Source organism: Mustela nigripes, chromosome 13, assembly GCF_022355385.1.
Source record: "Mustela nigripes isolate SB6536 chromosome 13, MUSNIG.SB6536, whole genome shotgun sequence".
NCBI classification, from domain to species: domain Eukaryota; kingdom Metazoa; phylum Chordata; class Mammalia; order Carnivora; family Mustelidae; genus Mustela; species Mustela nigripes.
In genome coordinates, this window is record NC_081569.1 from 115,967,261 (window position 1) to 115,979,342 (window position 12,082).

General features: G+C 36.8%; 1 protein-coding gene across 2 annotated transcripts in view; it reads left to right on the forward strand.

Annotated features, from left to right (window-relative positions):
- PPP4R3A (protein phosphatase 4 regulatory subunit 3A) overlaps positions 1–9,641 on the forward strand; it is a 36,099-nt gene extending 26,458 nt beyond the window's left edge. For both annotated transcript variants that reach the window (XM_059373507.1, XM_059373508.1), the window contains exons 11-15: positions 4,784–4,953; positions 5,799–5,941; positions 6,829–7,019; positions 7,419–7,645; positions 8,915–9,641. In XM_059373507.1, the coding sequence (XP_059229490.1) occupies positions 4,784–4,953; positions 5,799–5,941; positions 6,829–7,019; positions 7,419–7,645; positions 8,915–9,025 (842 nt within the window). In that variant the 3' untranslated portion in view covers positions 9,026–9,641. The remainder of the gene's footprint in view (positions 1–4,783; positions 4,954–5,798; positions 5,942–6,828; positions 7,020–7,418; positions 7,646–8,914) is intronic.
- The last annotated feature ends 2,441 nt before the right edge of the window (positions 9,642–12,082 follow it).

Below are 12,082 nucleotides of genomic sequence, written 5' to 3' on the forward strand. Positions count from 1 at the left end.
AAGAGCTTAGTATGTATCCACAAAATATGTTAAAGTATTTTATTCCACTATTAAAATGGCACCTAAGATAATTTTACCCTGTTATTTTTTAGTACTGCCTTCCTCATTACAAATTAGGCATTCTTGTGAATCTTAACATTAAATCATGAAGAATGTTTTTATAATTTGGAAAGTCTATAGCTAATAGCACCGAGTTGCTAAAACACATTTCGAGTTAACAGAATGCCTAGCACAAGTGTCTATAGATGGTCCATTCTTTAATTGCACAAATATTTTTTTCTCTGCCTTATTGAGCTATATTGAACATAAAACACTTTGTTACTTCAGATATTTTTGAGCAAGGGTGCCAAACTTCAGAAGTGATCAGATCCAGCCTGTGCTCTATTTTTGCACAATCTGCAAGCCAAAAAGCAGTTTTTAGGTTTCTTAAAGGGTTGTTTAAAGAGAAAAAACAAAAACAAAAAAAACAACTACAGAGGCCATGTGTGGCCTGTGAAGCCTAAAATGTGTACTTGTAAACCAAATTTACGAGGACGGCAACTTTAACCGTGTTCTTAAGGCCCGAATTTGTTAAAGTAAAACATGTTCCAGAACTGGAAATAGATTATTTAAGAATATTCTTGATCACAGCAGCCAGCCTTCTTTGGTAAGTTGACAGATTAAGTTTGGGGTACTGTAGAAGCTCAATAAGTTATGTCTGCTGGTAACTTCTGTCTTTTGTTGTCTATAGGTAAGTTTGGTTGTTTGGTGGTTGATGGCATCACAGTCATTCACTAATTAGAAGCCTAAACATATATCCATTTTTGCTATTTTTTTTTAACTTCATTATTTTTTTACTTAATGGATTTTTTTAAAATATCCTAAAATTTTAAAAAATCCTAAAATTATAAAGACATGGTTTATAAGGATATTTCTGACGTTGACTTGCTCTATAGTATTTTATTTTTAAAATAGTATTAGAAATTGGTATCCTAAAAATATTAAACTTGGCATCAGGGTAACAGTTGCCTTAGTTTTTCTGGTTAATGTACACACTGCAGGATGGACTGAGAATACTTGTATTCATGGTATATTTTCATTTTCCACCCTTCAGATATCTAGTAAAGTTACTTTCTTTTGATTTTCCAGGAATTTTGATGTTACCTGAGTAATCTTTTTCAGCCAAAAGTTAAAGGTAGCATTTTATGGCGTTAACCTAGACTGCTAAGGACAGCAAAAATAAATGAATTATTTTGGTTCTGCAGTACTAATATCCATGAGCTTAGCATTTGTAAAAGAAGAGCTTTTAAACTTATACTCCTTTTCCTTACATACCTACTACAGCAAAATAGAGCCCATGACCACGTTGAGAGGGAGTTTGTAACAAACTTTTCTTTCATGTCAACATAGAAAGTTTTGTTCCAGTGTGGGAAAGGGAAGTTAGGACAGAATGGAAAAACTAAATGAATAACTTAATTAGTTTTAGTTTGATAAATGTGTTAAACACCATATTTTATCAGTTTTAAGCTCCACATTTTAGATATTTATCATCTCAAATCAAGGTGAGTTAAACTATTAATGGCATGCCATTGTGACTGATAGTTCTGTTTATTTGGTTTTCTTAGTGGTAGAGAAAGGTTTTTGCAATTGGGGCATATTAGATTTGATGAAGATGGTGGATACCTGGAAATTACAAGAAAAACACAGACTGTTAAGACCTGGGCTCAGCTGTCAAGCGGGTTTTGAGTTCATTAGGAAGAGATAGTCATGTAAAAATCAAAATGTCAAAAGTACTATATTGAGGTGTGTTTGGAAGCAGAGTGGAAATAATTTATTTTACATGTAGGAGTCAGATCAGGAAAATTTTGCAAGAGAGGTAAATTGGGTTGCGTCTTGGTCCTGGGAGAACGTGACCTTCTTGGTTGCAGGCACAGTTGAAGTACATATGTGGGAAAGTGTAGCATGACAATGGTTTGTTGTGGGTAGAACATACGAGTCCAGTGGTAGAGTGCAGGAAAAGAAAAGCCTTTCAGTTCAGTTCATCTTTCTTTTGCTTGCCGTATTACAAAGAAATTTTCTCAGCAGCTTGAGAACTACAAAGAGATACATTACAAGAAAGGTTATATTATAGGAAACTAAGCATGTTAGCAGATTTTTAGTTGTTTTAGTATTGTTTGGTTTAACAATGACTCAGTTTGGAAAATGAGCACTCTTAAACGATCCCGTGTGACTGTCTTCCCAGATTGAGAACATGAGTAGTTTCTGGAAGAAGATGCCAGTCATTAGGAGTGAGCACTCTAGAACTGGCTTGAAGACTATATAGTAGGAGTTTCTGGTCAAGGATTTCCAAAAGAGCTAAGTGGGAGATTTAGGTTATTTTCAGTCTTCTAAGATTATACATGGAAAATACTAGGTATAATGTTTGAGGGAGTGATTAAGTTTAGATGCCCTGTCGTAAGGACAGAAGATAATCAGTGGTTAAATGTAAACACTTTGGGGACTTACAGAACTTCTCATTTTTTTCTATCTGCTGCTTATTAAATGTTTTTATCCTATTTAAAGACAACGAATCAGGTGTGTAGGTGAGACCAACAATCCTTTCAAAATCTAGGTCTTCATAAGTTTAGGTATATACATATACCAGTTTTACTGTCTTGTTTCCTTGGCCTTTCAGGATTCATGTTGTCTAGCATTTGTTAAAAACATGGAAATCCATGACAGGAATGAAATTAAAATTTTATCGTAGATGCTTTTATTCAGCCATCATAAGTTACGTATGAGGCAAAAAGTGTCATCTTGGGACATGAAAGCTCATGTGCTAACGTAAAGATGAATTATTTGTTTTAAAGATGATTGAAATGAAGCACCAGAGATTCCTGGCATGTTAATGAAGGTTATAGATAAGAAGGGAAACCCAGTGTACTTCACATATGGAGGTCTGCAGTTCTGCCAATAGGACCTATCCCAAAAGTGTTCTCTAATTTCCTTTGAGCAATTTGACTTCATAGAGCTCGCTGGTACATTTTTGAAAGCAACTCTTATTCAACAGCAAGTAGTGGTTTGCTGTTCTTGATGCAGGTTTCTTTTGGGGGAGGGCTCTGAATGGAAATAACCCAGTTCTGGATTTAAATAAATTAGAGCAAATGGAAATGAGCGAAACAGAGACCATTAGAAGCACCTCTGTCTGTACCAGCAGTTTCTGGGCAGAACTGCTCTTGAAATGGTGGCACTGCGTAGCTTGGGCTTAGTGAATTCTAGGAAGGGAGTTTCTTTTCATTTACCTAGGAACTGCGTGCAACCCACGGGGTTCAGCTAGTGTGTGTTATGGTAGGACACAAGTCTCCACGAAGCCTGCGTAGTTGGAGGACAAACTCTTAAAATAATAGCTCTTGCCTTATTTACTAAAATCTTCACATTTGGCCTGAGCTCTAAAGTATTGATTTTTATTCTAACAAATGGAACGGCCTCACTAGTTCCTTTGTCAAGTGACATTACAAAACACCAAACTTTAAAATCATTGTTTTGGGAAGACAGACCCTTGTTAGGCTTTGACTTAAACAGGTGCCTCTTACTGTTTAAAATGTCTTATTTCACCATGCTTATGTATTTGAAAATAATTCAGTAGTTTACAAAAAATGCAGTTACTATTCTATAAATTATTTTGAAGCTCCCTGCCCAGAGTGTCACTTTAGAGAGAGACACTCTTAAATAAGTTGCATTGTTAAGGCAGTTTATAGCCAGCTGTACCTAATTGGGCATTCACTTGTGGACCTCTTTTCTGCCAACTAAAGAAACATTGAGCTGCTTTACTCCTCTGCCTTCCCACCCAGAAACCGTGTCAGCATGGTTGCCTGGCTACCTGCTCATGAAGGACTTGATTAATAACAAATTGGCAATTTAACGAGCCACTTCCATGATCTCCAAAGAAACCAAAATACAAACACAATATTTAATCTTGCCAACCGAAGACGATGTGACTGCATGAAGTGAGTATGCTTTTTTGAACTGTTTACAATAAGTGGGGCATTAACTTACTGACAAACTCCCATGTAGGTAAAGAGGGCTTTGTCTAGCTGTCTGAGTATATTTGGATCTTGACGAATGGTGACTTAAGTAACTCCCCATACCTCAAGATGTAAATATACCTTTTAATCTGTAAGTTAAAGCCTAATTAATTGTAAAAAGGAAAATCAGGAAAAAAATTAAAAAGCATACTCGCTGCAATAAGCATAGAGGACCACATTTTAAACAAAACAGCCTCTAAATTTATTTCTAAACTATGGGAAGGCAAGTTTTGGGTCATGCAGAATTTTGTGGGTTTATGGTTATCCTGACACATCCACAAACCAACCAGTGTAAACCCAGAACTCTAATGAAAAATAGTAAGAGTGTCCAAAAATAATGAAGATCAAATTATACAGTGGATTGCCCTAATAAAAGAACAGTATTTCTGTTGTTTTTAAGGTGAATATAAAGGATATATTTAGCATTTTCATCTTAAGTAGTATGAAGTTAATTTGTTAGCCCTATTTTAGCTCTTACATTAGATGCAAAGTACATTTTGGTCATTAGTAAATTCCAGAGTTTTTCTGGCTCTCCAAGACTTGTGTTCTATAATGACATACACTACTTCTAGGGTGCATTTTTCTGATAACCATTTTGCAGTCCTTATCTTTAGGTTCATGCTTCTGGAAGCAGTAATATATCACTGCACGAAGAATTATATTAAGCAGGTCTTTTTAAAGAAAGTCTAAAATATGGAAGTGTGGTATGTAATTTGAACAATAATGCCTCTGTGTTTCAGGTGCTCTTCGTTTTAAGAGAAAGATTATTGGATTAAAAGATGAGTTTTACAACCGCTACATAATGAAAAGTTTTTTGTTTGAACCAGTAGTCAAAGCATTTCTCAACAATGGATCCCGCTACAATCTGATGAACTCTGCCATTATAGAGATGTTTGAATTTATTAGAGTGGTAGGTTCTGTATTTGTTAGAATGTTGGTTTTAGTTATTTAAGATTATTGAATATGTATTATTGGTATTCTGGCTTGAGATTATATTTGAAGAAAATTTTTAAAAGAAGCTTGTAGAAAGTCAGTTCAAAGTAATAAAAACCAAAAAAATCTTCTCTCAGCAGCTGTGAGTCCTTCATAGGATGGCTTGGAAAAAAAAAAAAAAAAACTGATCTAATGCTGTCATGATACTCTACTCATTTTTAAAAAGTAGAATGACAGTTAATAGAAAGTATTTGGTGTGATTTTATTTTGTTTTAACTGAGGTTTTCTGGGTTTGGATTTTGCCTTCTATATTTTTAAAGAACAATTTTGTAACTCGATTCTTTACTAATAGTAGTTGGCTTGTGGTTCTCCCACAAGTGTGCGTCAGAATTATCGGTAGTGTGTTTTTTGTTTTTTAATTATGGTAAAATGTTTACCATGTAAAACTTGCCTTTTTAAGTGTACAGTTCCTTGACATTAATACACTCACACTGTTGTGCAGCTATCCCCACTGTCCCTCTCTAGCACTTTCCTGTGATGTGCTGATCCCTCCCCACCACCACACTTACTGAAGAGTCATCTAGGTGGGACATGGGCATTTACTTGAGGAAGACCCATAGTTAGTTCAGAGACACACCAAAAATCAGAGACTGTGGAATATCCACTTGTGCCCATTTTCATTGTTTTGTTATCTCTAAGACTGGCTAATAATTTTATGAAGTTAAACTGTTTTGGGCAGGTTTATGACTTAATATAGTTAAGTCTATCTTGCTAAAAGAAGATTTTTTCTATCGTATTTTTCATTATAATCCTTGTCTGTAGGAAGATATAAAGTCATTAACTGCTCATGTCATTGAAAATTACTGGAAAGCACTGGAAGATGTAGATTATGTACAGACATTTAAAGGACTGAAACTGAGATTTGAACAACAAAGAGAAAGGCAAGATAATCCCAAACTTGACAGGTAAATTACTACATTTTTAACCTATTCATTCAAGTTGTATGGTGGTGCCTTGGCCAGGGGATGAATGGTGGTTGCAGCTTTCTGTAATGGCTAATATGAATGTTTTTCTGAAGGTGTGTGTGGTGTTAGTAGGATCTGTAGACTCTTCCTTGGGTATATATTAAGCTAGTTAATGAGAAAGAAAACCCCATCGCTTACATGGTAGTGGGGCTTCATGTGTCCAAAGCAAAATCAAAACAGTATGTTTTAGGGGCGCCTGGGTGGCTCAGTGGGTTAAGCCGCTGCCTTCGGCTCAGGACATGATCTCAGGGTCCTGGGATCCAGTCCCACATCGGGCTCTGCTCGGCAGGGAGCCTGCTTCCTCCTCTCTCTCTCTCTGCCTGCCTCTCTGCCTACTTGTGATCTCTGTCAAATAAATAAATAAAATCTTAAAAAAAAAAAAAAAACAGTATGTTTTAAAGTCCATGAATTAGGACTTGTGAGTTTCTGATGTTAACAGGTTTAACAACTGATCCGTGATAGTACAGTTTCCATAAGTTTGCACTAGTTAACACTTGATAGGGTGGAGTGTTTAGTTCTGTGAAAAGTCTGGCTCTTCATTAGCCTCTCCGTATATGTTACCTCCTTGATCTAATGATCTAATTTGGAGCACCACTTGAAGATTATCTCACTCACTTTGGGTGAGTCCCTTAAGATTTTATTTATTAGAGCACTGGGCTGGGAAGAGGCAGAAGCAGACTCTGCACTGAGCTAGGAACCCCATGTGGGACTTGATCCCAGGTTCCTGAGGTCACACCGGAGCTGAAGGCAGATGCTTATTAACTGACTGATGTCAGTTAACCACCCAGGTGCCCTGAGTCTGTGTACTTTCTTCTCTTTACTCCTAGTATGCGTTCCATTTTGAGGAATCATAGATATCGAAGAGATGCCAGAACACTAGAAGATGAAGAGGAAATGTGGTTTAACACAGATGAAGATGACATGGAAGATGGAGAAGCTGTCGTGTCTCCGTCTGACAAAACTAAAAATGATGATGATATTATGGATCCAATAAGTAAATTCATGGAAAGGAAGAAATGTATGTTGAAAAACTGGGCAAGGAGAAATAGTGGCTTTCCAACTCCAGGCTTATTCTGTATTTCTTGACAAAATGGGGAGTATCTACCTTGTCATGACCTAAATTTTAGAGACTTTTTTGCTTTCTAGAATGTGAATTAATAGCTGTGGGTGAAGGTAGGGACCAAATTTTCTTAATCTGACTTGACCCAGGAGAAATACATTATTTCAGGAAGGGGCAGGGGGGATACTGAATATTGAAGGTCTCATTCCTTCTCAGTAGTGAATTGAAGTTGTGTTTTTCCCTAGCAGAGGAGTGAGCAGTTAATTGTGGTTTAGTAGCACCTCATGGGGGGGGGGGGGGGGGGATTAAAAAAAGAGGAGGATGAGTGACAACTATTAACAATATTCTTATTTTTAGTAAAAGAAAGTGAGGAAAAAGAGGTGCTTCTGAAAACGAATCTTTCTGGTCGGCAGAGCCCAAGTTTCAAGCTTTCCCTCTCTAGTGGAACCAAGACTTCTCTCACCAGCCAGTCACCTGCAACCAATCTGCCTGGTTCCCCAGGCTCCCCGGGATCCCCAGGATCTCCAGGCTCTCCTGGCTCTGTCCCTAAAAGTACATCTCAGACGGCAGCTATTACTACCAAGGTATGTTCTGACTTCCAGGCCTGTCTCATTTCACCTTTCTCAACAGTAATTGTGACGAAGATTTCCTTTGGTTATTGTCTTTTGGAACCGGTCTAAGCTTTCTGAACAAGAAAGAATAATTCTCCCACTACCATCTGAATGTATTAAAAACCTGAGCAATTTCTCAGAGGATTTTATGACCAACACAAAAGGCTGCATGAATTATTTTGGTTATTTGCATTTTAGAACTCGGGTTCAGATTTGTGTCAGAACATTTACAGAAATTTTAGTTATTCTTTTATCAACTTTCCCGGTTACTACCCAGCTAAAGACTTGTATGGAAGAAAGAGCAGCATCTGGACACTCAAACATTGTTCTGTCAAGCAAAATTTATAAAAAAGAATTAGCCATCTATCATTCACATTTCATAAGAAAGCATCACAATTTTAACAGCAAAAATGTGGACAAGACATAATATCAGAACAAAAACCAGTCCTGTTCACTACCTCTGCTGTCCTGGACTAACCGTTCACAGATGAGTATTTGGGATGGGTTGATCTAAACCAGGAATAGAACGCCCCGTACACAGTTCTTTATTCTGCCGTGAGCATGGAACCCTTGAGGACTAAGAAGTGAATCGATGTTAAACTGAAGGTGCAGCTGAGGGCAGAGCAGGGTGAACTTTCCCACAGCCACCCGTGGAGAAGAGCTGCAGTGGTTTCTGGCGAAAGCAGGGGTCTAAAAGGAGGCCAGGAGAAAAAGCAGAATCGCCTACCTAACTTATGATAGTTGGTCAGCCCTCGTTTCTAGTAGTCCGTTTATCTGTTGTAGTTTTCGGGATTTTGTAATGCACTGTTAAATCTTAGAAACAGTAATTGTTAAATTGAGAAGGTTTTATCTCCTGGCCATTTGCTAAATTTATATAGGAAAAATGTGACTTTCAGTTGCATGTAATCTCACTATCCAGAAATAGCTACACTTCGTTTATTTGGGGTAGGAGGGCTGAGCATCTGTATCCTTTATCTGGTATTTGTGTGTTAAGATTTGTTTTTTATTTTTTTTATTTTTTATTTTTTTAATTTATTTATTTGACAGAGCTCACAAATAGAGAGGCAGGCAGAGAGAGAGAGGAGGAAGCAGGCTCCCCGCCAAGCAGAGAGTCCAATGTGGGACTTGATCCCAGAACTCTGGGATCATGACCTGAGCTGAAGGCAGAGGCTTTAACCCACTGAGCCACCCAGGTGCCCCAAGATTTGTTTTTTAAAAGCTACATTTTTCTTTCCGAACCAGGGAGGCCTCGTGGGTCTGGTAGATTATCCCGATGATGATGAAGATGACGACGAGGATGAAGACAAGGAAGACACGCTGCCATTGTCAAAGAAAGCAAAGTTTGAGTCCTAATAATGGCAACTGCCTCTGATCAGCACCTGTTGAGAAAACTGGTTCTCCACCCCTCCCCCCTACAAAATCCACGAAAAGCAGTGGTCTCTTGTGAATGACTGATCCAGACCAGCCTCACAAACTTGACTTCTGCTCATCAAGTGCCAATTCAATGGAGCAGTCGGAGGGGATAATACACATTTAGGGGAAAGACTTAAGCCTTTGAGCTCTCCAGCTTGGACCACACATTGCCCTTTTCTCAGGGAAGGAAATGGAAACAAAAAGCCAACAGGGCAGGGGTTTTGTAAGTGGAACTCTGGATTGACTGGTCAGTTGCTACAATCAGAATATGCTTTCTTGGACCATGTTTGAGACTCAGAAGAACGGGCTTTTGTGCCATGATTCTTCACTAGTTAAGAATGCCAGCAGTTTCTTTGTATAAAGAGACCTGCCTTTAAAATCCTACATTCTGAACATTTTAGTCAAGCTACAACAGGTTTGGAAAACCTCTTTGGGGGAGGGGCGAATATAAAGTTTCCTCTTTTTTATCTGTTCCCTTTGCCCTTCAAACTGCAGATTTTTTTTTTTTTTAAGTGGGGATTTGTCCCTACTTGATTAAAGATTGAGTGGAATTCTAGATGTGGTCATTTGTGTCATAATTTTTTTTGTTTCATTTTGTTTTTGATTTTTTTTTTTCTCCCCTGAGTGTATGCTTAGTTGTTGAGTATATATATTTGGGACCATTAAAACTTTTTTTGATGTAATATAACCTAACGTTGTGCTGGTACCTGTTTTACCATGTGTAATTTTTGTTCACATCACAGTTCTTAATTTGTTTAGAGTTTTATGAAAGATGGTATAGTTTTTATTGACAAAAACAAAGTAATCTTACAACTATGTGCATACAAAAGCAATACTATTTTGTGACTAAATATTTTATATTAAAATTTACATCAGCAACTGTCTTGAGAATTCAGGGAAATAGAGTGGAATTTAAAATTTCAACAGTTTTGTTAAACCTAGAAACGTGAAATTAGTATTCCAAAGAGATTCTGAAATTTCATATCTTGGGAAAATGACGGTACATTAAATCAAAATCGAGGCTGGATGATTTAAAAATAACATTTGACTTTTGAATAATAAAAAGAAAAGTGAAGAGTAAGAGAAATTGTATTAGTTGTATGTTTTTTTCTTTTTCTTTTTCTTTTTTTAACCACTCACTTTGGAATACCAGCTGCAGTTGTAAAAGTGGTGGTTCCTAAATAAATCATCAGCTAGCTGTTCCCTCCTTACAACAGTATTTTTAAATAGGTTCTTCTTATTGTCTTAGGTGTGCTAAAATTCTTTTAAGGAAATGAAAACAAATACTTTAATGTCACATTCCCTCTTTTTTTTAATAAGCTTTTAGAACTTACTGAAGAATGTGTTTGCAAATGTGAATAAAAATCCATACCCAGGAAGAGATACTATTTTAAGTATCCTCTACTTTAACTGAGTGTCTGACAAAGCACCGTGTGCTTCTGTCTTCTCTCTTTTGTTTAGTCCTCCATAAATTCTAACGTGTGGTACCAAAAACAAGGTTATATTGAATAGCTGGGTAGAAAATCAGAAAGTGACAACTCGCTACTACAGTCACGAAACGAGTTTTATCGTTGGCTACGTATTTTTTTAACATAAATTTTAGGTGCATAATTAATTATAAGAGTTTAAGTGTATTTCACTACAGTACAGAGCTACTTGTGAGTCCCAAGTTGTGGGTATTAATAATTGAAGTTAATCAAGTTATCTTGAAAATAAAGAGAAGAAAGATCTGAAGTTCAATTATATTACGTCTTCCTTTGTGCCTTAACTCTACTGACGTTTCTGGCTAGGCTCTTGGAACACTTATTTGTCCTGGTATTCTGACGGTGCTTGAGAAGACAGGAGGAGCATCCCGTGCCTTCATAAATTATGATCCAGTATTTAAAAAAAATTATTCACTATCGGCCCTCAACATGTTAAGTGATACCCCTTCACTGATGGACAGTTGTTTGTTCTTAGCCATTAGTGATTATTGTAACTGAAGCAGCAAATTGACACAAGTTGCTGTAACAGAAATTAGATTTAAAACAGCTTGTCATTTCATAGAGGAAGAACTTAGCAATAAATTGCTAGAAAGACAACAACACTGGATTGACAAGTCCACCTGACTCAAAAGTCTGTAGTGCTGGACAGATGCCTGTCTTGGTAACGGATGTAAATACCACGGCGTGAACAGTTAGTTAAAAACTCTTATTTTCCATTTTAATGATATGTATTGGTTCTTTTGCTCATTTTGCAATGTTGAAAATGAAAAAAAAAAAAAGATTTCGCTTCCCATGTGAAACAACAACTTCTAACAAAGACAGACTTACATTAACTACAGGAAACACCTTGATGTCCTGTCTTGTCCAGAAAAGCTACCCTGGCTTTTTTCTTTAAATAGAATTAAAACCTGACTGTTTATTTCCCTGACTATACTCAAATCCTGTCTATAATTTTCTCTGGAAATTAGTTTTTGTCAATTTGGAAATGAAGAAGAGGCATGGAATGGGGGAACAGTCTTGCTCTTAACTGATTTAAAGCAGTAGCCTTTGTAAAGTTTGCTAGATTAGAGCAGCAAGCAGTTTAAATTGGAAGATATTTTTAAGTGGAATACTTCAGTCAACAGAGTTCTAGTATTTACCATAAGTAATTGCTTAAACTGGCACTGTCAAAATCACTTCTGGAGGAAAACTCAGGTAGGTCCTTCAAAATTTTTAATATACAAGGTTATATTAACTTTTTCTGCCCTAACATCCATTTCAAGCAAAAGGATTATAAAAACGAGTTTTTAATGGAATGGATTATTGTCTGCCATTACACTGGGACTCAGAGAAGATGAGGAAGTGGGGCAGTAGTATACTGTGACACCCAGTGGTAAACCAGTTTGATTTCTCTTTCTTTGGCTTTAATGCTTTATCTTGGCTCTTGAGAATGATAATTAAAAGGAAACTACGTGTAGGACTCCTCTTCAGATAGATGAATGCCTCTTGGAGTCAGATGTCTTGGTCTTAAAAT